Below are 27,086 nucleotides of genomic sequence, written 5' to 3' on the forward strand. Positions count from 1 at the left end.
AACGAAACAACATATTCAAGTCTAAGAGTTTGGAAATCTTGGTAGATTTGTGGTAAAGCTGAAGCACTTTAAAAGTAGTTAATTGTGGAAAGAAAGAGAAACAAACCACCCCATGGAACACACTACACTGGAAAAATTGATAAGAGTTGGCTCTATAATTATACCCCTTTACAATGGAAAAATAAAGTAGCTTAAGAAAGAATCTTAGATAGTGGTTGTTCTTTTCTTTATTACTACTCTTTAGAAAGGATTTGTTCTTTGCAATGATAATTTAAAGTTGTTGACATTATCCAAAAAGGAAAAGATTATATTAGTCTTGAATGTGTTAAATGATTAGATTATAGTGTTTAGTTCAAAGACGTTATTCTTCTACAACCTACAGTCACACTATATACACAAAAGAAACTATTGAGATTTTCTCATGTGAACCCTCCTTTAAGAGCTTTGCTTGCTCTCTGAATCGCTCTTGTGACTCTCCATATCTCATGCTCAATTACTCCCTCTGGTGCGTCTATCGCAATCGCATCTGCTATTCCTGGGAAAAATCCCAGCTTGCTCTCTGGTTCAGCTGCCGGTCCATATACCTATGCATAAACATACAAACAAGGTCACATGAAGTTTGAAACAATTGGTGATATCTGATTGAAAAGAAGTTAATGTTTTAAAGTTTACTCACAAGATGCTTGAACCATTCCTTCCCTTTGATCCCTTCTGCATCCAAAAACCCTCTTTCGACAAGCATCAACCTGTCATTTAGCTCCCTTCTCTTCGCCGCTGCTGCAACATCATCTTTGCTATATGATTTCTCCTTTAATTTCTGCACACCGGAACATGTATAGGTGAGACAAAGAAGAGAACGATTAAGGTTATACGTTGATTAGTAACCCCATTAGAAACCTTTGCTTCATCTGCGACTTCTTTGGCAACCAAAGAGAACTCTTGTATCGCCATGCTTAAGGGATCAACAGAAACTTTCCCTTTTAATAGCTTGCTCAATGTATCTCTATGTGCCTGAACCATTACACAAAACACAAACTCAGTTTCCTTATATCTTACGTATTAAGGGAGTAAGTAATAAAGTACGTACCTGTAATTCTTGTGCATAAGAGGTGTAGTCGAATGGTATGAGTGGCTCATCAGCCAAGAGAATTCCTATAAGTCCCCATATTCCAGACACTGACAAACATAGAAAGCAAAGAAGTGAGTTAATTCGCTTCATAGCATCCATAAACAAAAACAGAACAAAAAGACTAAAAACTAATTGTAGATCGAAAGAGAGAAGTAAAAGGTTTACTAGCAACATGGCGGTGAAACAATGGATCTGCATTATGGATCATCCAATCATAGGAGTCAAATGCCGTGTGATAGACAGGATAATCTGAAAATAGGATAAACAAACATACATTATTGGTATTACATGCATTAGAACATCACATTCTGATATATTTTCCAAGACGTAAGGAATCAAGTTCTGATTTTTACCTGCTCCATAGTACATGTCTATAGATGGTATCCCGGCATGATGAAGAAAACCGGAAAAATCAGAATCTACTCGACTTAGCCTCTGTATCTGCAGTCCATCAAAACATTAAATTACATTACAAAGACAAACGTAAAATCTGAAATGAAAAAACTTGTTTGAGCTCTTTCAAAGGATAGTCCACTCACAATGTTAATCTGAGACTTAAATGTCTCTTCCACTGTCAAGCCTACTGCATCAGGATCCTGTACCTGACCACACAAAGATGAATGAATATTAGAGAGACTTAAAGACATTTCTGAACGAAATAAACCAAGAACGTTTTCACAATGCTTGAGAATGCTTTCTTTGTTTAGTAATATTACCAGCTTCAAGGCTTCTACAAGAAGACCATCTAATTGAGGAGATGCACCAGCAAAAAAACCAGAGCCTTGGACCGCACAATCTACATTAAGATAAGCCACAGCACTTGCACCTAAGTTAAGAACATTTTCTTCAACCCATTCAGTTGATCCAATCTATAAAACAAAACAAAAAAAAGAGACACAAGTGGTTTAAGTAAAACCATCAAATAGATTCAGCTTTTACTAAGTTACTGATGAGTGACTAACCATTCCGAATTCTTCTGCATCCCAACTACAAAGGAGAATGGTCCTACGTGGTCTCCAACCAGATTTAAGCAAAAGAGCGAACCGTCGGCTAATGTCAAGTAAAGCAGAAGTTCCACTGTTTGGATCAACAGCTCCATATGTCCATGCGTCTCTATGGTTCCCAAGTATCACATACCGATCAGCTTCTTCACTCCCTCTTATTGTAACCACAACATTGTGAATTATCTTCATTTTCATCTCCCCCTAAAGTTTTTTAAAAAAAAAACTTCAAATTGAGCTCAAAAATCACATTTTTCAACTACAACTAAATCCCAAAAAAAAAACAAATTCAGAATGATTGAGCCTACAGTTATAGTTCTCAGTTTCAGGTCTAATTTTGGACAAAAACGTTATAAAAGGAAACTAAAATCACATAATTAAGGAATATAACGGAAAATTCCAAAAGTCAAAACCAAGAAAAACATAACGGAAATACGAAATTTTCAGTTAAACCTGAAACGTCATGTTAACAACGGTCCGACCAGGTCCAACCCGTTGACCCGATCCAACCCGACCAGAATTCCGCCACTCCACCGGAGCTCTAGCACCGCCCAGAGAAGCCAAAACGATCTCAGCGTTACGTAGAGACAAAGGCAAAGATAGAATCTTTGGGAACCTCCGAGTGACCAAATCATCATCCAAGCTAAGCTTTTCTCCTCCGACGACTCCTGGCCAACCGGGACTAACCGGATCTCCGATTCCTCTCATAACCGTACCTCTCTCAATACCGCCGAACCCACCACCGTCGTTCTCGGCGTATATTAGCACTCCAAGCGCACCTTTAGTCTCTGCTATCTTCACAATCCCTCCTCTTCCCAAGTTTTCACCTTTCCTCACTAAAACCACACACCCTTTAACGCTCACTCCGATCGAGTCAAGCGCACGGTAGTCTCTCTCCTCGCCGTGGTTCACGAACACCACGTTACCCTGGGCCGAACCAGATGGAGAGTAAGCATGGTAAGGCCTAACGACCGGAGAGGAGGAGGAAGAATCTCCGGGAACGTCGTTTAAGTCAAACTCCATCGTCGTCGTGTTGCTAAAACGGGCCGTGACGGAGATGTGCGTAGGATAAGACAAGAGAGCTTCGTAATCGGCGACATGAGCGTCAAGTCCGAGGCTTTGGAAGTGGTTTAGGACGTAGTGGAGAGTGTCTAAAGAGGGTTTGGTTCCGGCGAGGTGGGGGTGACGTGTCAATTCGCGGAGGTAAGAGGAGATGGTGGCGTTGGAAGCAGAGGAGAGGAAGAGGCGGCGGAGACGGAGGTCATTATGTGGATTTCGAGAAAAGAGAGAAGGAGGAGTAGCGTTAGGGTGATGGAGAGTGTAGAAAGTGGCAACGAAAAGGATAATGATGAAGAGGAAAGCACAGAGAGGTGGTGGTTGATGTCGGAAAGGGAATATAGAGATTCCGGCGACGGTGGGTCTGGTGGTGAGAGGCTGTGACATTGCAGAGAGAGAGAGAGAGAGAGAGAGAGAGAGAGAGAGAGGGTTATAATAGTAAGTATAGTGGGGGCTGAGCTAGTAAGTAGTAGTAGTAGTAGTATCTTTGTATTTATTATTAGTATGAATCATCGTCATCTCTTTCTTTTTGTCTTTTCGTCTTTATGAGTATGTTTATCTTCGGTAGTCAAAAACTCTGTTATTAATCTTATTTTTTGTGCAAGAAATTGAATTTTGGATAATGGGTGTTATAAATAAATGACTGATTGAAAGATCAGAGCTTTTTAAACAAATCGAATTTAAAAAATGAAGGGCATGATCCCTACTTTTATTCCACTAGATTACTTTAGCTTTAGAGAGTCGTGGCGACCCAGTCGAATGATGAAAAGCTGCAATTTCTTGCGAGAGAACCAAACAAAAAACTGAAAAAGTATGTTTTTGTTTTGCTTTTTTTTTTAATAGTGGTGAGAGTGTAATACTACTACTTTTTTTTTTTCTTTTTCTTTGTTGAAGTATCAGTTTCAGTATTTTTTATAGTACTCAACAACTAGACATGATATATTGGGTCAATATTTGACATATTCCATATAACATTAGCATATTATATTACTCGTCATATAAAGTATATTCCATTGTGATAATCATATGATTTTCCGCAAATTGTTCTATTGTCTTTGTCATTAATTAATTTAAGTGTAGGCAACCAACTCCCAAGGACAAGAAAAGGCACGAGATTGAGAACGCTGTTGTTGGAAACTGAAGAAGTGGTTTTAGAACGTAGTATGGTGTTGTCTAGGCCTAGGCATTCGGATACATGTTCGGGTTCGAATCGGGTACTTCAGATTTTCGGTTTTTGGGTTTAGAAATATAAGACCTGTTCAGGTATTTCTAGATTTCGGGTTCGGTTCGGGTATTTTTCGGATTCGGATTCAGATTACCTGAAGTTCACAAAACTCAAAATTTTAGTATTTAATTTAGTGTAAATTATTCAATAATACACATTAATTATATCTGAAAATTGAGAATATTTTTACCCAAATTTACTAATAAACAGTTTAAATACTTTAAATTATCTAAAAAATCTAAAACTTGAATATTTTGAACACTTATATTATTAAAATTATAAATATTACTTATATATTACTATTATATATTAATAATATGGATATATTCGGATACCCGTTCGTATTTGGATCGGATCTTTGGATCTGGATATTTTGTCCAGGCATAGTGTTGTCCAAAAAACAAAAAATAACGTAGTCCGCTAAATTTTGATCACTTGTCCAGCAAAAACAGGAGGTTTGGCATTTGCTCCAAGTAAATTGTAATTGAAAAAAAAAACTTTAAAAAAATGTAAAAAGAAACTACTACAATTAACTATAACTAAAAATTGTAATTGAAAACAACATGAGATATTACTACTACAAACTATTTGAGCAAATGATGAGCACGACATCATAAAACTGATAACCATGAAAAGCTTTTGTCTTTATGCATTTGATTTATTTGGTCGGACCTATTGTCTTTATGCATTTATACATACTAGTATATTATATAACACACTCCGAATTAACTAGGGGAAATAAATTCTCTATAGGAAAATGGAATTACCTCTTAACTTTTCTGTATTCAGGTTCGATTTTTTTGTTTGTTTATCAATTTAACATAGACGTAATGTGTAGACTATAAATAATTTGATGGACAAAAAAAAAAGTGGTTTGTCAGGTTCATTCCTAGTCTATCTTATGATTTCTATCATACGTTTGATGGAATAATAGAAACTTTAGCAAGACTATCTAAGTGCTAAAGCTTCAAACAAGCTTCAAACAAGCCATATAAAACGATTTTTCTCTTTTTAAATATAATTTAACATTTATTCAAAAAAAAAATTAGATCACTATGTTGTAAATATTTTTACTAGGAATGAAAAGATGAATGTGCTTCTTCTAAAAGAGTGGGAATTGATCGCATGATTGGGGTATAATAAATTTTAGAAATTTGACAGCACTATCGTGGGATGGGAGGACAAAATCTAAGTGGATCCTTCAACGTATCTTCTTTGTACTACACAACCTTCATAAAAGATACTAATCCAAGTCATCCATTCATTCAGACAATTTATTTTAGGGACATTGGAAATGTTGGGTTTAGGTACAATATAGCCTACTTTAAATCTGGTAGACAACAAAAAAAAAAAAAACTGGTAGTCTGATACACAACAAAGATAATATACTCCTACTATCTTAAATTTGTTTACCCACAATCACTAACATGCACCACATTTAGTTATGTTGTCATGCATCAAAGAGTAGCAGAAAGAGCACACACGACTTCATAAGAGTTAGGGACTGTAAGCACAACCTCCCGCCACTCGACCTTCCCCCAAATATCTCCACTGTTGCGTCTTTCAAGCGCAATCACAGCACACCAAATCTTCTTGTCTTCACTGTAACTAAAAGTCATATTATTGTTCCAAACAACCACCATCTTTCCACCATGACTCGCCAAACGAACATAACCACTACACTTAGACAGTCCTTTCAAACCGTTCGAAGGTTTCCAATTTCTTTGTTTAGAGTCGTACCATATCATTCCAGAGAGAGCATGATAACAATATAGTATGTTATCTATCACGCAATATGAATCCTCTACCCATCCTCCTTTCAAAACGCCCATATCTAAAGCTTTCCATCTATCTTCCTTTGGCTTGTAAGCCACACCCCAATCCCTATACATATAGATCTCATCGTCAATCACCGCACTCTTCCATACATGTCGTCCACATCTCTCCCTCAGAGTGTTAAATTTAGTCTCCCAAGTTTGGGTTTTTGGATCGAAAACCTCCATCCAATTGGAGGCATCGTAGTCATCAGAGCCTCCTGCTACATATATCTTGTCATCAAGGACATTAGCAACTGACCAATACCGTTCCACCTGCATACTTGGACCCTCGAGCCACCTATGAGACCGGCAGTCCAAGATCGAGACTTTAGACAAGGGCACTTTGAAGGTGGATCCACCAATGTTGTAGATATTAGAACCAACGACCACGAAGGTCGTCGAGTGCGGAGGAGGAGAATTGGGGATCGGGAGTGCAGCCAAAACATACCCACTTGACTTCTTCTTGCTAAGGGTTTGATCAGGATTGCGGCAGAGAGTGAACCAACGTGTGTTAGGGCCAGGAGAGATTTGAAAGCACATATAAAGAACACTCTCGGTGCGTCCTAAGAATGATCGGGTCTCGTAAAGCTCCGGTGAAGAAAGAATTGAGCGAAACCTCTTGGATACTAAGGAGAGAATTGGGTAGTACAATCTCGAGATGCGTGCGAAGCAGTTCAATAGCAAATCATCAGGGAGTGAAAACAATGAGGGAACGGAGGGTTTCTTCGTCGACATCATCTTCTTTTCTCGGCAACAACACTGAACAACCGATGAAACTTGGACTCAAAGGAAAATTGATAGATTTAAGGGTTTTGACTTTGACCACATTTTGTATTATTGGGCCAAACAATATATTAAAGCCCAACAGATTAAAAAAAAACGATCTGATCATAAAAAAGAGAGTAGTGAATCTTTTCTTAATAAGTGATCATTGTCAATTGTCATTGTCACCAACAACACAGCATAAGCTAATTATCAAAGATTAACAAGTGAAATGATGTTTTATTGCACACATAAAAATCATATAACAAAACCCACAATCACTTAAATTACTCACCAATCTTTTTAGCATCATACGGTAGCAACAAGAGCTGACACGAATGCATAAGAGAAAGGGACAGTAAGCACAACATCAAGCCACTCCACTTCTCCCCACATCTCTTCAAAGTTGTGTCTTTCAAGGTTAATCACCGCACACCAAATCTCTTTGTCTTCACTGGAAGGTACATATTTGTCCCACAAAAACGCCATCTTCCCACCATAATTCGCCAATTTGACATAACCAGAATTAGCATACATTGGCAGCAGCAACTCATCCAAACCTTGCAAACGTAACCAATATCTTATCCTAGAGTCGTACCATCTTATACCGTGTGAATCACTATAACAAAATAATATGTCATCAATCACACAATCAGGGTTCTCTAACCATCCTAATTCCAAACAAACCTCTGCTAACGGTTTCCATCTATCTTCCTTTGGCTTGTAAGCCACACCCCAAGTCCCATACATGTAGATTTCTTCGTCGAGCACCGCGCTCCTCCATACAAGACTTCCACATCTCTCCGTGAGAGGGCTCAACACATGCTCCCAAGTTTGTGTTTTTGGATCGAAGACTTCCATCCAGTTTGAGGAATTGTAGTCTTGACACCCTCCTGCTACGTATATCTTTTCATCAAGAACGTTCACCACCGACCAATACCGTTCCACCTGCATACTCGGACCCTCTCGCCACGTGTGAGACCGACAATCCAAGATCGATACTTTAGACAAGGGCACATTGTAAATGGATCCGCCAATGTTATAGATGTTAGAACCAACGGCCACTAGATTCGACGAGCGCACAGGAGGGTAATTGGGAGTTTGGAGTGTAGCGAAAACATACCCACTTGACTTCTCGTTCTTGTTAAGGGTTTGATCAGGTTTGCGGCAGAGAGTGAACCAACGTGTGTTAGGGCCATGAATCCCATCATAGTACTCAAAGCACACATAGAGACAAATCTCAGAGTGGCCTAAAAGGGATCGAATCTTGTAAAGCTCCGGTGAAGTAATGAGTGAACGGAACCTCTTGGATACTAAGGAGAGAGTTGGGTAGTACAATCTTGAAACGCGTGCGAAGCAGCTCAGTAGCAAATCATCGGGAAGTGATGGGTTAGGAGGTGGTTGCGGTGTGGATAAGAGCAGCGGAAGAGATGGTTGCTCCGTAGACATCATCTTGTTCTCGGTGGAAGACATTAAAAGAGCTTGGTTTCGTCTACTACAGTTTGCTACAGATAACAAATGCAGAGGAGAGAATTTTATATTGATTTAGGGATTGTGACGTTGATCACAAGAGTCCGTTTTACTATTAACGCGGGATAATATAGTCCACAAAACTGTAAGAGGACTAATTCAGAATTGTAAAACAGAATCTTTTCATTGACTCATATAATGTCGTCTAATGTGGTGAGATAATTGACAAGAGATTTTTTCATTGGCCATAGTAAGGAATTTCATTTTCAGTATCCTTTGTATTTAAGTTTTCCCATATAATTTTTGCTTATTATTTAGTATTGTGGCCTTTAAAGAAAATGATAACGTGTATCTACATTTTACAGTTACAACTTACAACCAACTTTATTTAATTTCTGCCAAAATTACAGAGTGACACAAAATCCATGTGAGTCAAAATCCAAAACCAATGAAAACTATTTCTTACCTAATTGACAAATGTCATACCTACCTTATTTATGTCAAAAGTTTTTTTTTTTTTTTTTGTTTCTTTTCTAAACAAAAAGAAAAATACGTTGAATACATATCTACAACTTATGTATGCATGTATGTTGAAGAAAATGAACCGAAGGAATCATCCAATCTCCAAAGATAAAAAAAATTTCAAAACATAATCAAAACTTTTTAGACTTTTTAGTACTTCCGGTGGGTGAATCAGTAGAGTTGGTAAGCATTTTGAATCTTAATCATGAACCAAAACTTGTTAAGGTAGGCTTTCTAATTTCTATCTATATGCCCATATGATTAGTTTTTGAAACTTTGGATTTGTTCTATTTAATACTATTATTAATTTAGCTTTTGCTTTTTCACCCAAAAAAAGGGGAAATTTATATCATATAATAATAATATACATATAGCTCTGTGTGGGCACATAGTCCAAGAACTTTTGATATACGCTCCGATAAAGGAGGGAGATAGAGAGATGAGATGAGAGGAAGATGAAGAATCAAACATAGAAGAGACAAACAAAAAACATTCTTATCCTTCTTAATTCTCTCTTCTTTGATAGGAGGAACATCTTTTGGATTATCCTTCCTCTCCCCTCCGGTTAATCCCGCCGTTTCTTACATTTTCCTCTGTTTTTTTTCCCGGGAAACAGAAGGAAAATTTTCATCTTTTTCTTTTTCCGGGAAGGATTTGTGAATTAGGTAGCTGCCCTTATCTTTAAAGTCTTGTTTTGAGGTATAAAGATTATATTTTTTCTTGAAAATATACCTTCTTTTGGGTCTTGTGAATCATATCCTTCTCTGTTTTTGCTATGCTGAAACTTTGTTTTAATGGCAATGTTGTTTATTTGGGTCTTTAAATCCAGGTTTCGTGGCTTCATTGTTGTGGTTAATTCAATTGGAGGATGAAACAAATGTTACTGCTTTTGTTAGGTTCTTAAAGCTAGGGTTTTTGGGAACGTGCTTATATCTGTCTGTGTGTATCTGCATTTTGAGATTTGGGGTTTTGGGGTATTAACTCATGGATTCAGAATTGAGATTTGCTTCGAAAGATGTGGTGAAATGCTGTGATTATTCTCTTGGGGCATCATCTTCTTCAGATCCTTGGACTAGAACGGTGAAAAGAAAGTTCAACGAGTTCAAAGAAGGGAACATGTTGTTGTTACGAGGTTCTTCTGATTCTTCTTCGAACGCTAAGATACTAGTTGAGAATGAATGTGCAGCTTTGCTTGAGGTTCTTTCTAGCCAAAGGAAAACAGTTAAAGATCTTCATTTAGAGCTTGAAGAGGAGAGAAACGCTGCTGCATCAGCGGCTAATGAGACAATGTCTATGATACTGAGGCTGCAGAGAGAAAAGGCTGAGATACAGATGGAAGCTCGGCAATTCAAAATGTTTGCTGAGGAGAAAATGACACATGACCGAGAAAAGCTCACGGTTTTGGAGAATTTGTTGTATGAGAAAGAGCAAGCTATCGAGGCCTTGACTTATGAGGTCGAAGCATACAAGCATAAATTGCTGAGCTATGGGGTTTCTGAGGCAGAGATGCATGAACAGATACTTGGTTTTGGCAGAGACTCTAGTACGGTTGGTTTTGATGTTTACCCTTGTGAGTATACTTCTTTGAAATGTACTGTATATGAGAACCTGAGCGGACCAGATGGTAATGTTGAGATTGAAGAAAAGGTGATTGTTGGTCAGTCTCCAAGATGGCCATATTATGATCCAAATTCGCCTTTAGGAACTGCAAAAGATATTAAGGGGATATCTTTTGCAGACTCTCCTATGTCTAGTAGTAGTGACAGAGTTTATACTATCGACTCAATTCACGTGGGAGTTTCTGAAGTTAAGATTGACGACGAGCCTAATAAGATGAGTAAGGGAAAGTTAAATGGTGATCATTGGAATTCTCCGAGATACCAAGAACCGTTCACAGCTCAGCAAGGAGTTAACGAGCCTGATATCGAGAAACTTTACACAAGGCTTCAAGCACTTGAAGCAGACAGGGAATCACTGAGACAGATCATTGTATCTATGAGGACAGACAAAGCTCAATTGGTGTTGCTGAAAGAAATCGCACAGCAATTAACAAAGGAAGCCGGCACAACAAACAGGCGAAACCCGGTTAGCAAAATGCCATCTTTTAAAGGATTCACTGTAGTAACGGTCTTCAAGGTACATAATCATATAATAATGTCTCCGATCTAACTCTCTCTCATGTTGCATGTTGCGTTTTGAAACTCTGAGTACGCCTGAAGTTTACTCTCTGTTGTTCTTGCGTTTCAGTGGATTTTGTCTTTTGTTTCTTGGAAAAGAAAAGCCAGGCGAAACAAGTAAGCATATTTACGAAAGAAAGACATGCTTTTTGTTGGTTCACTGTTTCCTGCTATTGCTTTCTGATGAATTTAATTAATATTGCATTGCTGCAGTTATGTGTATATGTTGTCAGCAAATAATATGGGGATGCTTATGATGCTAGGCGAAGGATCTGGAACAAGGAGATGGAGATGTTTAACAAGTTCACATGTCTAGATTTTTCCATTTTTATTTCTTTGGAGTAGTTAGTGCAACATATAAATGTACATTGCTCTGTAGTCTGTACTCCAATCAAAATATGTTCAGAATCTGGTTTGAAATTATTAATCCCATGATCATAACAGTAACAGGGTTTGACACAATAATGTCACTATTCGATACATTAAAAAATTAAGAAGGTTCAAACCAACGTCTTGTTGTGCATTGCCAACAAAAGTGTTTCTGAATATGTTCAGCCATATTACCAATAACATTACCATTGGGTTGATAATTTGAAGTTGACGACATTCACTCATACATATAGTGATGAAAACCAGAAAAATACAAAGGATTCAAAGCAAATACAGATCACGAGGGAGACAGCGAAACTGTGTAAGACTTGTTGCAATACTTCAAGCTCTTAAGATAGCCTGATTGAAGCTGAGGACATATCACCGCTCCAGGAATGCCAGGCGCATCCTCGTTTGTTTCTCCTGTGCCTTCTCTGACTCGAGACTCAGGGTCAGTCTTTTCGGGGACTTGTGGTAGACCAATGTTTAAGTTAACAGAGGTTGGCTCAGTCGCAAAGCTGAATTAAAACTCACAGAATGTTAGCATTTCCTAAAAAAGACTGAAATGTTTTTTTGGTTCGGAAGAAAAGAATAGGGATTTCGCATCAACGAACCTGGCGTCAAAGTTTTGTCCATTAGCACCCACATGTGCACAAATATTGCTAATAATCCAAGGCGGAAGATATTCGCCTTTAATCTCAACACAGTAACTTGTAGGTTCTGTTCTTACGTTCTCTGTGCACTTGATCTGGAAATCAAAGAACAAATATTCTCCGTGTTATCATATCGAATAAAGATGTCACAACAAGAGAACCACAGATTACAGAGTAAACCATCAAATGTGTGTTTAAACCTCGGGAGAAGACAGTGCAGCATTTTGAAATGGCACTGGTGAATATAATACAGGAACGTCTGCAGTGGGAAGAAATCCAAAAGAAGACCTACACATGATTGACAGATAACAGTTATAATCATTATCAAAATTAGTTAACAAGATGTACATGAGCACAATATGTAATTTATTTCCCAAAAGACATGTTCATTCGAACCTATAATTTAACAAAAGATCATACAATCCATGTACGCTCTCATTTCCGACAAAAGCCAAGAACGATTCTGGAGTATTATCTATGTTAGAGACAGAACGCAAACGACGAACCTGCATCCATTACAAGGATCAGAAAAATACGCCAATAATCTCGCATATAAGTAGGTGCTTCACATGGTTCCTAAGAGTGAGAAATACATGTAGATAGAAATATATTTCCTAAATAGATAACTAAATGCGCACAAACCTGGCCAAGGTTATGATTCTCTATCTCTGAGAGTTCAGCAAGATCTTCTTCAGTTGTCTCGTCCATTTTAGTTTTGCAAAGAGGCATGGAGTAGCAGATGTCCTGTGGAAAACATAGTCAAAGCAAACTTAGTAAAGCACGGATGACCACGTCTTTAAATGTTAGCACAAGGTTTGTATAGCATATGAGCAAAATATAATTGATAATGTAATAGTTCTCTCATGATGTCTCAAGGAATGGAAAACACAAACAATCTACGTAAACTAAATAAGGCAAAAGGCTTAATAACACTGGGGGAACATATCTTACAAGATCTTTAAGCATGGCTCTCAATCTTCTAGTCGACTGGGTGATATAGCCATTGCATGAGCGTTTGACACCCCCTGACTCACAGCTTCCAGTGAACATTGCCACAAACTGAGACGTACAGACTACATGCCAAATAATGCACAATTAAGTTTAGTTTCATTTCAAGAGTTTGGCATACGTGCCATTGACTTTAAAAGAGATGGAACATGACAAAGAAGCTGTGCACTAATTAAGTTCACATTTGAATAGCAACAAAGGTTGAGTTGACTTTTATGCACCTTCGCCAAGACAAAAATGGTAAAGCAAGGTTTAAACCAAGTTCTTCTAAACGAAAGTGTTAATGATTAACAAAACATAGATGGATCTGTCTGCTGAAAAAAATTCCACCTACATGCATACAGTATGCAAGCACAACAAGTTTGCAGAGTCATTGAAGTCTTCTTCATTAACCCAGGGCGTTATACCAAAAGAAAAATCGCATCCAAATCAGACAAACATAAGATGGAATTACCATAGAATATTTTGCAGATATTCTTCCGAAACATAAAGTAAAGATTTCGAAAAGCATCCTCCCATGCCAATTTTCGTTTTTGTAGGAAATCAACTTCACCTGAAATAGCAAAATGCGGATCTCTTTATATAATTAAGAAGGAAGATGACTGACAAGAAGGTATAGCTCAAGAACTTTCATTAACAAACCTCTGTCTGATCCAGATGCTAACAATGCAGATATTATAAAAGGTGGCAAGGAGGACTGAGGATAAATCCACGAGTTTAGCGACGTAGAATTTAACACCTGTGTAATCACATCTGCTCCAGAACTACTGCTACCTTGATTTACCACATTACACGACGGCAACTTCAGCTGTGGCATACCATTGTAGGTACTACCCATGATTGATCTATGTAACCTGGAACAACATTAGAATAGAAAATAATAGATTGCGTCAAACTTCGGATGCAAAAGAAAACACTAGGTCAACATGATTTAATAAGAAAAAGAAGAGAAAGTAAAGGGAATACTTCTGTGTGATCACAAACCATATTTTCATATAGCATCATCAATAAGTGGTATGTGTTAAACTAATATGAGATGTCAAGGAGAAATCACTCAGAATCAACTACAACCAACATATGATTATGTTCTTATTACAAAAATGTACAGGAATATAGCTATACTTACCAATTTAACGGAGAAGAGGAAACAAGTCGAGTATATGTCTTCATGGAAAGGTCCAGAGGAATCTTTCGCCCATGAACTTGGAATTCGGACATGAATTTTTCGCTTAATGAAGCAGTATCAGATTCCCCAGTTATGTCGGCAGGATGAACCGGCAATGGTTCACAAGTTGCAAGTCCTTTCAATGCTTTATTCTGATGAAAGATGATATCAGTTCCAACAGGACCACGATACATAACCAACTGACAAAATCAAAGACTACCGAGTGAAACATACCATATCAATATCTGGGAAGCAGGATACTTCGTCACCCCTGGTTGAAAGTTCCGTGACACTGCGAAATATGCTTTGGCTACATCTCTCAGTTGTCTGACGAGCGTCAGCCTTACTATCATCAGAAAATTCAGTAGAAGCAGTATTCTCCTCACTGCCAAGACATCAAAACATTAACATAACTTAAAGCAGAGAAAAAAGTCAGCTAACTCCAGATAGAAATTGTCGAGGGGTTTTACCGAATAAGTTGTCTTTTGTTGGCAGCAACATTAGAGAGTAAAGAAACATTGATTAGGCTGCTGGATTGCTTCACACCATTTTCCTGCGGTAAATACAAATAAACTATTAAAAAAAGATGACAACTAAACTACAATTTTGTTTTAGAAAATCAAAGGAATCAAGAATTAGAATCAGAGAAGTTGTGAACCTTAGAGTTTTCTTTGCCAGAGAGCATCCACGGCCTAGCCTTTTTGACAGGATATAGTTCATCCATACGCATCTCTATGTATTTTGGATTCTTCGAAAGCTCTTGTTTCTTGAGCCCATTTTCTCTCTCAGTACTACAGCCAAGATAATCAAGTAAGAAGAAATAAAAGTGCAAAAACTTGAAGACATGATGATATGTACCTTTTGCAAGGGCGCAATGCATCAAAGGCTTCTTTAGCTTGGTCCACAAACGCAGTCCGCTTCAATTGTTCTCCCTGTTCATTTGAGTAAGGAAATCATTCAAAGATAACTTCCAAAAACTCGAGGAGGAAAACGTTGCACAATGAAGAGAAAGAAACAAACTTACTCTCAGTTCAGAGGGTGTCTTCCTCTTAGGCTTCGGCGCAGCTTTGGACCCTCCACTCATCTGAAGAGAAGTACCAAAAGCACCAGGAGCAACCACTTTCGCCATTTCCAAATGGATACTACTGTTCGCTTGATCCCCAAATTTAACCCTACTCAAAATACCAAATCTGAGGCACAATCCGGAATCTCATTATCCCACTCTAATTTCCTTAACCAGCAAAATCTATTTCAAAATTACAAAATCAAATCCGGTTCAAAATCATGGAGTTATCCATAGGAACCCTAATTCTCAAACACCATTGAACCCTAGAAACTGGTCAATAAGTACCGGTGAAGAACTTAAAAAGGCGAAAAATCGAAAAATTACAAACATAAATCAAATCGAAGATAAGAGCATACTCACCACGCTCCGATGGTTAATCTCTTAGCGATGCAGACATAGAAACCCAGCGGCGTAAAGCGATAGCGAAATCGATGTCGCCGATTAACGAGGTCGTCGTGGTGTGAATCTCCACGGCGAAGCAGAGCTAGGGTTTTTTTTTTTAGTTGTCTGCCGTGATTAATTTTTAAGGGGAAATAAAACAAAACAAAAAATGGTGAAAGTGAGATTGGAGGGAAGATGAAAGAGCGTTTCAAAAACATTTGGTCCAAAACATTTTGGGGTTCCCTCTCCCTCTCAAACCATGGATTAGTTTTGGATTTTCCGGTTTATAAAACATTCGGTTTGGTTTTGGTCTAGAATCCAGATTATAGACATTATACCGGAATCGTGAAAATGGGATCGGTTTATTTCTCACACAGAGAAGGCCTCCAATTTTTACGCTTCAACAACACTTGGGGTTATGTGTAAGGCCATCTGCATCGACATCCACAGAACAGTTTGGGTGTTCTTAGCCCATTAAAATCAAAAATATATGGAACAATGGCCATAGAACATGTTTTTGGGTCTTTAATTAGAACAGATTTTAGCCCAGTTCTATTACGCCGTGGCAGTCCGTGAATGGTTGAGATTTTTTGCAAAGGAGAATTTTTTTTCATTTCTCCTTCTGTTCGAGATCGCATCTAGGTTTTCTTCTTTCTCTCCAAAACGACGAAAGCTTCGTGGTCACCATCTTCTCCGACTAAGGTTTGTATTCTGGCCATTAAAACACCAAAATCGAGAGCTCATCCATGTAGAAATCGATCTGTACATTGCTTTTTCGACCAATCCGTTAAAATTCTCTTCTTTTGTCAATTCATATGTTCGGCGATTTGAAGGCGAAGTCGAAATCCACTACTTGAGCCTTAGTCTCCTCGTCTCCTTTGTCTCGCAAATCTCATCTCCGACGATATAGACAAGGTAGTCCTGTCGTTTCCTCTGTCAGTTATTGTTTCATCGATTTAGGGTATTGATATTTGTGAATTAGGTTTGGGTTTAGTAACATGGTATAGGGTTTCGTCTCATCTGTCAATTAAAGGTTTTGATTAATCAATATAGGATTTTAGTGAGCTTCCAGGATGTATGACTGAATTCTGAGTGTCATATGTTGTATTTGAAATCAACCTTAACACTAATGAACATTAATCGATTTTGCTTTGTTTCTGAGGCTTGTAGGTGAGGTTAACCAGAGCAAATTAAATCGGATAACCATCAACAAACCTGCATTTACTCGAAACTAAAAGGTAATTCACACTCACTATATGTAATGCAAGGTTGGTTTCCTGATTTGAGTGGTGTTGTGGTTTGTGTAGTAGTGTATAAGTGGTTATTCACAGATTTTATGTGATTGTAGTGGCTTGTTAAGTGTTGTTTGATTGTGTAATGAGTTTCTCAGAATTGTTTTGTGATGGTCTCGGATGTTTGATTGGTTTATGTCTTGTATAATATGTTTGAGTTGTTGTGATTTTAGTGTCACTTAGTTTTGCTTTTTATGTCTCAGTATCTAACATGTTATCATCTGATCATGTTCTCGTATAAGTGGTTATTCACGGATAAGTTTTGATTGTAGTTTTGCTTTTTATGTTTGAGTTGTCTTAAAACTTTAAAAACTGATATCTATGAAAGCTTTGAAACTTTTAAAACTTTTAAAACTGAATAATATGAATGCTTTAACAAAACTAGTTGAGTTCAATGCATTAACAAAACCAAACTTTTTGGTTTACATATAAAAAACACTCAGTGACCTTTATTTACTTCTGATTTGACTGAAGTATGTAATGGTTATTTAGAATTAAAAGTCTCTAACAACACCAAACTTTGGATTTAATGATCTTCTTAACTTCTCTATATTACATCCGAGCCAAATACTCAATCTCTCATATCTTTTACTTCTCTTCTATCATTTATCTTATTTGCTTCTTTCTTAACCAATCTCTAAGAACTTTCCAATAATATCTCTGTCGAAGCTTCTTCCTTGTTTAAATCTGATTGCTATGGAATCAAACAATACTCCTAACAGTCAGTCTCAATCCTACTTTAGCCTTCTTAACTTCTCATATGACAGCTTTGCTCCCAATGTAAACATTGGTTCCTCTCAAATCCCGGCTTTTAGTTCACAAACTAGTTCACAACCGAGTCAACCTCCTAGTCAATCAGAAGAGACAACAGAACAGCGTAGGGAGAGAAGGATATGGTCCACACAAGATGACTTAGTCCTAATAAGCGGCTGGTTAAACACATTGAAGGATGCAATTGTTGGGAATGGCCAAAGGACAGGGTCTTTTTGGATCCGTATAGGAGACTATTATGCATCAAGTAGCCATGTACTTGGTGGTGCTGAGCCTAGGCGGATTGACCATTGTAGACAAAGATGGCAAAAAATCAGTAAGGAAGTGAGCAGGTTCTGTGGAGCTTTTGCAGAGGCAGAGGGTGAGAAAGCTAGTGGCATGAATGATTTAGATATTCTGCAGAATGCTCACCAAATCTACACTAAGCTGTACAAGAAGAAGTTTTGTTTGGAGTATGCTTGGAATGTGCTATGCTATGAACAAAAATGGGTAAATCTGGAGGCTATGAACCCCACTCCAAAGACAACCAACTCTAACAAAAGAAAAGCTGATGATGTTGCACCATCTACAGGTTCTATCGTTGGTGAGCACGAGAGCAGGCCTCCTGGCATAAAGGCAATGAAAAAATTAAGGAACAAAGGTAAAGAGAAGGTTGCACCATCTGCAGAGTTTAGTCACATGTGGGAGATAAAACAGAAGGATTTGGAGCGCATGAAAGAACTCCAAAAGATGTCCATTCTTGACACTCTCATTGCCAAGAAAGAAACTCTAGACGAAGATGAAAAAGCTCTAAAGAAGAAGCTAATGGCTAAACTATTTTAACTTAGAAGAAATAGTAGAAGATATGTCCGTTGTAGTTTATGTTTGTTTTAACTATGTTTGTCTTATGTTTTTAATGTGTTTATGAATCAGATATGTGGCATTGTTCAACTTGTTCTCTTATGTTTTTAATGAATCTCAGATGTTTGGTTACGAAATCTTTCTTTTGTTTTTGCATTAGACTTTGCATTCTGATTTATCACCTGTTTCATAAGCGTTAGTTTCAGGTTGAATAAACTTGTTTTTGTTTTCATTGTTATATATTAGTTGGAAACTTATGTATGTGTTTTCGGTTTCAGGTTGAAGAAGACATGGGACTTGACTCTATATACGACTATGGAATAAACAGCCCATTAGACTATAGTTCCGAAGAGGAGGCTTAGACCTGTTACTATCCTCCGCAACCATCAACTGAGATTAGATTCACAAGTCTGTGGAGCCGTGAAGCTGAACCACTTCCTGATAATGAGACACAACTGATCCAGCTCAAGGACCATCAAAACCATTCAGATCAGAGGTTGGTGAACCTGGAGAGGCTTGTTACTGAGGCACGAGAGAAGAAACCATTGTTTCAAATGGCCCCTTAATTGGTAGTTGTTGTTTGCTTCGGTATGATGGTTATGGTAGTGGTACTTATCATGATTACTAAGTACACTAGTAGTGAACCTTTTGGATTGGCTAATGTATGATTGTAGTGAACTCGTGATCGGCTAATGTATGATTGTAGGCTTTTTGGTATTTGGATTGTAGTTTTAAAGAGAGTCACATGAATTTGTTTTGTTTGTTAGGATTTTAGTTTGGGTGTCAAAAATTGACAGAGTCACAGGTCTTTGTTTGTAAGGAAGACCAAAGTTCACATGTGTTTGTCCGAAAATGAACTTGATGTATCACAAGAGTTATGTACCCTCTATATATATGAGAAGAGCACAAGATTTTATTTCATCAAAATCAAACATTTCCTTCTCTCACCAAAAACATACAATCAAAGTTCTCATTGCAAGTTTATTTTCTTGTTTTATTTTCTCTTGTTCATCTTATGGCATCTTCTTCCAACAATTTTCACTACCATTGTGATCCGAATAATGATAGTTTTAACCAATTTTTTCAAGAGCAATTTAATAATCAATTTGAAGCTGCTGAAGAGGAAATTCCGGCCGAAAGGAATAAACGTACATATATCGATAGAAAACGGGAAGAAGGGTACGAACGTTTGTGGAACGATTATTTTACTGATAATCTGACTTACACGGAGAGGCAATTTCGCAGACGGTTTCGAATGAACAAGTCATTGTTCTTGCGTATTGTGAATCGTCTCAGTGAAGAAGTTCCATATTTTAAACCAAAAAATGATGCAACCTTCCGGAATGGTTTAACACCGCTACAACAATGTACTGCAACAATTAGACTATTAGCGTATGGGACTGGGTCGGACTCGGTTGACGAATATATACGTCTTGCTGAATCGACTGCTCGTAAATGTTTGGAACATTTTGTCGTCGGCATAGTTGACTTGTTTGGCACTGAATACCTACGCCGACCCACACCAGAGGATCTTCAACGACTACTCTTTTATGGAGAACAACAGGGTTTTCCCGAGATGGTTGGAAGCATCGACTGTATGCATTGGAATTGGAAAAATTGCCCAACCGCTTGGAAAGGAATGTATTCACGAGGCACCAGTAAACCGACAATTGTTTTGGAGGTGGTAGCTTCACAAGATCTCTGGATATGGCACGCATTTTTTGGAGCTCTAGGTACTTGTAACGATTTAAATGTTCTTGATCAGTTACCAGTATTTAATGACATTATTTATGGTCGAGCTCCCGAAGTTACGTACTATGTCAACGGAAGTGAGTATAATTTGGCATACTATCTGACGGATGGTATTTACCCCGAATGGGTGACATTTGTTAAATCCATCCCACAACCACAACACCCGAAATATCGTTTGTTTGCAGAACGTCAAGAAGGTGCACGAAAAGATGTTGAACGTGCATTTAGAGTCCTGCAATCTAGATTCACCATGATTAAAAATTCATCTCTTTTATGGGCGAAGGGTAAAATTGCATATATTATGAGAGCATGTCTCATACTCCATAATATGATTGTCGAAGATGAACGAAATTCATACACACTCTATGACGAACAAGAATTCCAACAAGAAGATGGAACCGGATCCTCTGTGGATTTTACGTTTTCAGTAAATATGGCTTCAAATCTAGAGGGTTTAGGTGATGGTCATACAAGAATTCATGATAGACAAGCACATCACAAATTAAAGGCTGATTTGATTGAGAATATATGGAATAAATTTGGACATTAAACTATGTATTAATTAAATAAAATGTTTGTATGCTTTAATTAAGTAATATGTTTGTTTCGTTTTTTTTTTATCTTTAATGTTTTTTTGTTTCATAAAAATTTGGTATTGTATTTTGAATTTTAGTATAATTTTTTTTTAGTTTGCAATTTAAGTGTTAATTTTTAAAGTTTTTAAAATTGTAATATGTTTAAGATTATTATATTATTAAATCTTATGATCTTAAACATGTTCTCCCAATAACCAACTTCTTAACAAAAGATCTAAACTAATGATCTTACATTATTTTTATAATATTTTTACTTTAAGAACACCCAAAAATATTCCCCAATACAGATACCTTAACATACATAGCCATCTGGCTATGCCTATACAAGCACCAATCTTAAAAGAGGGCCTTTGTGCAAAAGACACCTTTGCCAATGAAACAGTCTTCCTAGCTACCTTCTCCTGGTGAATCCTCACCCCGGACATAAGCCTTTCGTTTCACACCATTGGTTTTAATATCAGAATCAGCTTCATCATTAGCATATATAATCAGAATTATTGGGATTTTCTTTCACTTGGGGCTTCATGAGTAATGGCGTATTCCTCTCTCATTGTATGTTTTTGATCTGATGTTTTCTTTATTATGTGTTTTATTAGTCTCCTCATTAAGGAAATCAACTCTCTAGTCATCTATATTAACATTTTTGAAGTACATTTTGTGTTATGTCATTTTACTTTTGTTTGTTTAAAAAATTATTTACAACATTAACCCATAAAATTTTTCCAAAACTAACATTACTACAGATTTTGTTTCCTAAATATTTTATATTTCATTCCAACTAAATAAATAACAGTAATCAATATGGAAATAGAAACTATCATATATTTAACCACGCATTCTGTTGTGTTTTGAAGATTTTCTATATCTGAATCATTTGCAAACAAAGAAAACAACAATTTGATTCCCATTTTGTTTTCCAAAATCTATGAGATTTGATTATTAACGTAAGAAAAACTACGATTGACATTTATTTAAATATTATAATTAACATATACAAACTTAATAAAAAATTTAATTATTACGAATATATAAAATTAAAAAGTTTAAAATACTATATCATGTGATTATATAGTAGATGAGTTATGAATATGACATGTTTGAATTAATAAAATATTATTAAATTTGTGTTAACACGGGTTAAATCCTCATTTAATTATTTATCAACACTACTAATATTAGAATATTTGACATAAAATCAAGTTAATTTAACAAATATTGTGTAAAATAATTAAATCATTAGGAAAATGTGACTTAATCACAACATATAAATGACTTATTATGTATTTAGATCCCTTATTTTTTGTTATAATAACTAAAAATCAAAATAGAATCTCAAACACTAAACAAAAAAAAACTAAATATAACAAACAAATGGTCATGAAGTGTATTGCGGGTTAAAAAATAATATAAATATTTATCCGCACAACAACTGGAAAATATAGTTATTTCTCTATTTACAAAACATCAAATATTTAACAAATAGATACAATATAAATATAAATTATAATAAAAATTATATACCCGCAGTATACCGCGGGTTAAAATATAGTATCTACATATATATACAAGTCTCTCTTACTTATTTATATTTTTATTTCTCTGTCATTGTATGTTCTTGATCTGATGTTTTCTTTAGGAAAAAAGATGGCTAGCTACACGAAGTATAAGAGAAAACATGGTTACACATACCAAGTATACTATTATATCTTCAACTACACAAAGTATATGTATCACATGACCACATGCATGAACTATATGACGTTATGTGGTCAACACCACAAACATACAATCCGATACACCGGTCGACTGACTCCAGCGAAGACCAGCGTTGACTAAAAAAATATATTCTAAATTATTTTTTTCTTTTAAAAAAATTATATTAAATCATTAATGATTTTTCATGATTAAAAACATATTCAATTCAATATCTTAATATTTTTATATATCTCTAATTTATTCATTCTTATAATTAGTTAATTTTTATTTTTAAAGCTAAACTAATAGTTAAATAAAAATTATTGATAATTAATTTCAAGATGTAATATAAAGGTATTTGCAAAAATACTCTTATTCTATACATTTTTGTAAACATACCCTCAAATCAAATATAGTGTTTTGCTAAAATCAAATTTTTTTTGTATGTTTATCTTTTATATATTTGAAGTAAATATTGTGAATATATTTTGTTGTTGTTTACATGTTATTAAGAGTATGTAAATTTTATAGTAAAAGTATCTAAAATTTTAGACAACATTTACCATACAAACTTTAGAGTAAAGAGTCATATATATACTCAATCTTTTGCATATTATTTTTCTAATGAAAGTAGTTGAATTTGATTTACTGATTTTGTAGTATTTAAATAATCTAATTATCAAATATATATATATATCTTGAAAATAATTATTAATGATTTTTATTTAATCATTAATTTAGCTTTAAAAATAAAAACTAACTAATTATAAGAATGAATACATTAGAGATATATCAAAATATTTAGATATTAAATTGAATATGTTCTTAATCATGAAAAACCAAAAATGTTTATATATAATATTTCTTATTTTTGATTTTAATTAGAAAAAAAATTTTAATGCATTTTTTTGGTCAACGCCGGAGTCAACATCGGACTTTGCCGGAGTCAGTTGACCGGTGTACCGGATTCTATGTCTATGGTGTTGACTTCATAACGTCATATAGTTCATACATATGATCATGTAATACATATAATTCGTGTAGTTGAGGATGCAATAATATACTTAGTATATGTGACCATGTTTTCTCGCGTATTTCATGTAGCTAGCCATCTTTTTTCATTTTGTTTATTATGTGTTTTATTAGTCTCTTGATTAAGGAAATAAACTGTCTAGTCATACCTACATACAAGTCTCTCTTATAAATTTGAGTTAGTACCCAAATAAAAGAAAAGAAACATCGTTGGTAGATTAATGTCATCTCATCATGTCCGTTACTCCTTTTGTTCATATTTAAGAAGAAATTAAGTGATTTTGATATGAGATAAAATAAATAAGTAAAAAACTCTATCAGCTTAGCTTCAATGAATAAATTATTAAATGTGGCGAATTAAAAATAAAATAAAATACATGTCTCTAGTGAAAAATAGAGGTTGGTGAGATGGAGAGAATGAATAACTTTTTTGGGCCGAGTCAATTGATCAACAAGAGCTTGTAGCCTGTCAATGTATGGCCTTCTTCTGTATGCTATCTCCTCCAACAGTTCCTATATAACAGTCAAAAAAGCAAATCTTTATAATATCAGTTTAATAGATTTTCCGACACACCAAGATTGCAACATCTTGCATGTAAAAAAAATATTAATTAACATATAAGCACCAAGATCCAACTACATTATTACAGAGACACGTGCTACAACGAGTGATCACGTGCCAAAGCTGGGCCTAGCTAGCTGAGGGTGGATCCATGTGATACCACATCATGGGCACATGAGGCCATGACTGACATCGACCTCATAACGTGACCAACTTGTATATGCATGTGTGCGTATGTCTCATCAGATTTTACTTTGTGCATATATACAGTGTAATAATATTGACTGATAGACAGAAGTTAAGATAATCAAGAATTAGACCACTATATGTGGAAAAGGCACATGTTAGATTATGCTAAATTAAGAATCGTTTCTCCCAATTGTATTAATGTAATTATTAGAATCAATCTAATGATGTTAACTGGATACGTGTGTGGTTTTTCCAAATGATGGTTGCAAATTGCAATAGTACTTAATTACATAGCAAACTATGTCGTCACTTGCAATATCTTCTTAGGGAATGATGTTAGAGACGACTGATGATAAGCAATACTGAACTAAAACATGTCATTAATTATAAGGTTTAGAAATAGAATGACAATGACCTGATATGGGAGGAGTAGAATAAGAAAGGGGTTTTGAGAAGGAAGGTGGTGGAAATCCGATAGCTTGAGATTGATGATAAGGATAGACAGTGTAGAGAGGCACCATTGGACTTGCCCCAACCATAACTCTCCCTCCACCATACATATGATGTTGGTAATATTGCGGTTGCGGTTGTGGTTGCATTTGTGCATAGTGTCCGTTCATATAGGTTCCTCCAACGTATCCAACTTTCTGTTCATTAATTCCACACAAAAAACAAAAAAAAGTTTCGTAAGTGAAAACTCATAGTTTCAACCATATCTTTATTTTTATTTTTACTTTTTAATTAAGAAATCAGAAGACTTACTTGGTTGAAGGTCGTCATGTTCGGGGCGACGTAGGTGGAAGGGTACCTTTATTTAATATCAACACCAGACATATCAAACACCTTATTAACTCATGACGTACATCTTGAAGAAGATTAAACCTTAGAAAATAATTTACCCATAGTAAGGAACGGCTTGATGATGTTGTTGTTGTTGAAGTTGATGTTGGTGGTGTGTGAATCCGGCCGGGTAGTACCATTGAGCTTGATTCCCTACATGTGGTGGCGTGGCCCTGTTCCCATTTTTTTGTCCTTCATATGTCAAAAACATCATTGATGATAAAGTTATTTTCAAAATTTTGATGGTTCTAAAAAGTTTGAATATTTATGGCAAAGTAGACTTTCGGTTCGATTCACATCAAGATTTAATCCTTGGAAATGTCTCCTATCTATGGGAGTGTCAATGAATAGACCTGCCTAGATAGAGCTCTTAGCATTAGATCATATACATGATTAAAGCACACGATTCACACCCATATGTATGCAATAATTAACGGTTCACTTCACAATTTTTGCTTAGTAAATTTCCTAGATGAGACATTATGTGGCCAATATTTATGTGTAAATAACTTTTTTTTGTATTTTAAAAACTTTAGATGGACCTTGTTGTTGAGGAGAAGCCATGGTAGGGGATTTACGAAGGCGACCACCACCGAGGGAGGCGAGATTGCAGTTGGCACGGCGGCCATTGATGACCGGAGTCGAGTCTTCGCAAGCTCTCTTTGCAGCTTCCGCATCTTTGAAAGTCACCTATATAACGAAAAAGTAATTAAAGACAAAATGAGAAAGGAACAAAGAAAAAAAAAAAAGAAAGAAGGAAAATAAAAGAGAGAAAAGAACTGACAAAGCCATAGCCCTTGGAACGGCGAGTGAGTTTGTCGGAGATGATAACTGCCTCCAAGATGTCACCATACTTGATGAAATGATCATACATTGCTTCTTTGTGAGTATCCCAAGCCAATCCTCCTACGAACACTTTGGTCAGCTTCGTGTCTCCGGAACATCCGTTCACGTTGTTGCTCGTCGTCATTGGATCGTGTGTTGTGTTGTGTGTGTGAGAAAGAGAGAGACAAGAAAGATAGAGAGAGAAGGAGAGTGAATTCAATTATATAAAAAATCAGGGAATAAAATACAGTAATAAATAAAGAATTTGTTTAAAATAAAGAGTGGCAGATTGGTGGACAGGTAAGTCTTAACGTGATCACTACACCGTTCAATATGTCTCTATTCACTTCTATATCTCTTGATACGATAGGGAATACAAATCCCCCCGCAAACGAAAAACTCATAATAACACTGCCACGGCCGGATGGACCATGCATACGTTTCAGCAATGTTGTTGATTAAACTAGTCCTAGCCATGTTAAACCGGTGCTTTGGACGGCAAAATCTATTAAAAGTATATACACTTCATTGTTTTTTTTTTACAAAATATGTTGTGGTGCAATGATAAGATCAGCTTGATTGGCTTCCCAAAATGTAACTTTTGTTATTGTTTTACATTTATGTTTATAATTGAACCCCAAAGTCACCAAAAATAAACCGATTTCAGTTTACATTTATGTTTATAATTAGAGTAAACTGATTTCAGTTTTTCTTTATCCGACCTCTAAATCTGAAATCTTAACATAAATCAAATCGATTTACATAACATAATCTAGTTATTTTTTTTCAAATTCATCATAAATCTATTATCAGAATTGTCGAATTTGATTCGAAGATATTTCAGTCAACTGTTTATGAGCGTTATAAAAGATGTGACTTGCCTTGAATGGA

At 36.0% G+C, this 27,086-nt stretch overlaps 7 protein-coding genes and 1 pseudogene across 12 annotated transcripts; 3 read left to right on the forward strand and 5 right to left on the reverse strand.

Moving 5' to 3' along the window:
• Positions 1-286: 286 nt before the first annotated feature.
• LOC104791744 (putative glutamate carboxypeptidase AMP1) lies at positions 287-3,796 on the reverse strand. The gene is made up of 10 exons (XM_087453386.1): positions 2,584-3,796; positions 2,092-2,334; positions 1,846-1,998; positions 1,669-1,731; positions 1,483-1,570; positions 1,295-1,378; positions 1,088-1,176; positions 898-1,011; positions 677-817; positions 287-584 (listed from the first exon to the last, which is right to left on the reverse strand). Exons 1-10 carry the CDS (start codon positions 3,571-3,573, stop codon positions 420-422), a joined length of 2,130 nt encoding a protein of 709 aa, XP_087309512.1. The 5' UTR covers positions 3,574-3,796; the 3' UTR covers positions 287-419.
• A 1,859-nt stretch (positions 3,797-5,655) lies between these two features.
• Positions 5,656-7,422, reverse strand: LOC147942831 (F-box/kelch-repeat protein At4g39560-like). The gene is made up of 2 exons (XM_087453387.1): positions 7,286-7,422; positions 5,656-6,987 (listed from the first exon to the last, which is right to left on the reverse strand). Exons 1-2 carry the CDS (start codon positions 7,301-7,303, stop codon positions 5,869-5,871), a joined length of 1,137 nt encoding a protein of 378 aa, XP_087309513.1. The 5' UTR covers positions 7,304-7,422; the 3' UTR covers positions 5,656-5,868.
• On the reverse strand, positions 5,656-8,463 carry LOC104699127 (F-box/kelch-repeat protein At4g39560 pseudogene; annotated as a pseudogene). Its single transcript, XR_015559266.1, has 2 exons — positions 7,286-8,463; positions 5,656-6,987 (listed from the first exon to the last, which is right to left on the reverse strand). The product of XR_015559266.1 is annotated as an F-box/kelch-repeat protein At4g39560 pseudogene (transcript).
• Positions 8,464-9,024: 561 nt separating this feature from the next.
• LOC147942832 (myosin-binding protein 7-like) lies at positions 9,025-11,621 on the forward strand. 3 transcript variants are annotated; one of them, XM_087453393.1, is made up of 4 exons: positions 9,025-9,207; positions 9,812-11,118; positions 11,230-11,276; positions 11,373-11,621. In XM_087453393.1, exons 2-4 carry the CDS (start codon positions 9,967-9,969, stop codon positions 11,473-11,475), a joined length of 1,302 nt encoding a protein of 433 aa, XP_087309519.1. In that variant the 5' UTR covers positions 9,025-9,207; positions 9,812-9,966; the 3' UTR covers positions 11,476-11,621. The 3 variants fall into 3 exon arrangements, with proteins under 3 accessions (XP_087309519.1, XP_087309517.1, XP_087309518.1); XM_087453391.1 differs by having other exon boundaries at positions 9,053-9,681; XM_087453392.1 differs by lacking the exon at positions 9,025-9,207 and adding an exon at positions 9,210-9,647.
• LOC147942833 (uncharacterized) lies at positions 11,612-16,056 on the reverse strand. 3 transcript variants are annotated; one of them, XM_087453388.1, is made up of 15 exons: positions 15,781-16,056; positions 15,379-15,526; positions 15,213-15,286; positions 15,013-15,145; positions 14,825-14,907; positions 14,589-14,739; positions 14,316-14,506; positions 13,832-14,043; positions 13,644-13,742; positions 13,133-13,254; positions 12,824-12,925; positions 12,578-12,687; positions 12,382-12,469; positions 12,143-12,276; positions 11,612-12,046 (listed from the first exon to the last, which is right to left on the reverse strand). In XM_087453388.1, the coding sequence occupies exons 1-15, from the start codon at positions 16,017-16,019 to the stop codon at positions 11,827-11,829; spliced, it is 2,106 nt and encodes a 701-aa protein (XP_087309514.1). In that variant the 5' UTR covers positions 16,020-16,056; the 3' UTR covers positions 11,612-11,826. The 3 variants fall into 3 exon arrangements, with proteins under 3 accessions (XP_087309514.1, XP_087309515.1, XP_087309516.1); XM_087453389.1 differs by having other exon boundaries at positions 15,379-15,544; positions 15,781-16,026; XM_087453390.1 differs by having other exon boundaries at positions 15,379-15,600; positions 15,781-15,981.
• A 1,733-nt stretch (positions 16,057-17,789) lies between these two features.
• Positions 17,790-18,686, forward strand: LOC104699128 (uncharacterized). Its single transcript, XM_087454084.1, has 2 exons — positions 17,790-18,188; positions 18,267-18,686. Exons 1-2 carry the CDS (start codon positions 17,790-17,792, stop codon positions 18,684-18,686), a joined length of 819 nt encoding a protein of 272 aa, XP_087310210.1.
• Positions 18,687-19,719: 1,033 nt separating this feature from the next.
• LOC147942834 (uncharacterized) lies at positions 19,720-20,710 on the forward strand. Its single transcript, XM_087456202.1, has 2 exons — positions 19,720-20,388; positions 20,642-20,710. Exons 1-2 carry the CDS (start codon positions 19,720-19,722, stop codon positions 20,708-20,710), a joined length of 738 nt encoding a protein of 245 aa, XP_087312328.1.
• Positions 20,711-24,080: 3,370 nt separating this feature from the next.
• On the reverse strand, positions 24,081-26,520 carry LOC104791748 (putative RNA-binding protein ARP1). The gene is made up of 6 exons (XM_010517714.2): positions 26,155-26,520; positions 25,913-26,060; positions 25,430-25,562; positions 25,293-25,338; positions 24,946-25,177; positions 24,081-24,292 (listed from the first exon to the last, which is right to left on the reverse strand). The coding sequence occupies exons 1-6, from the start codon at positions 26,338-26,340 to the stop codon at positions 24,249-24,251; spliced, it is 789 nt and encodes a 262-aa protein (XP_010516016.1). The 5' UTR covers positions 26,341-26,520; the 3' UTR covers positions 24,081-24,248.
• Between the last annotated feature and the right edge of the window lie 566 nt (positions 26,521-27,086).

Source organism: Camelina sativa, chromosome 6 (genome assembly GCF_030686135.1).
Source record: "Camelina sativa cultivar CO46 ecotype springtype chromosome 6, ASM3068613v1".
Taxonomy (NCBI): domain Eukaryota; kingdom Viridiplantae; phylum Streptophyta; class Magnoliopsida; order Brassicales; family Brassicaceae; genus Camelina; species Camelina sativa.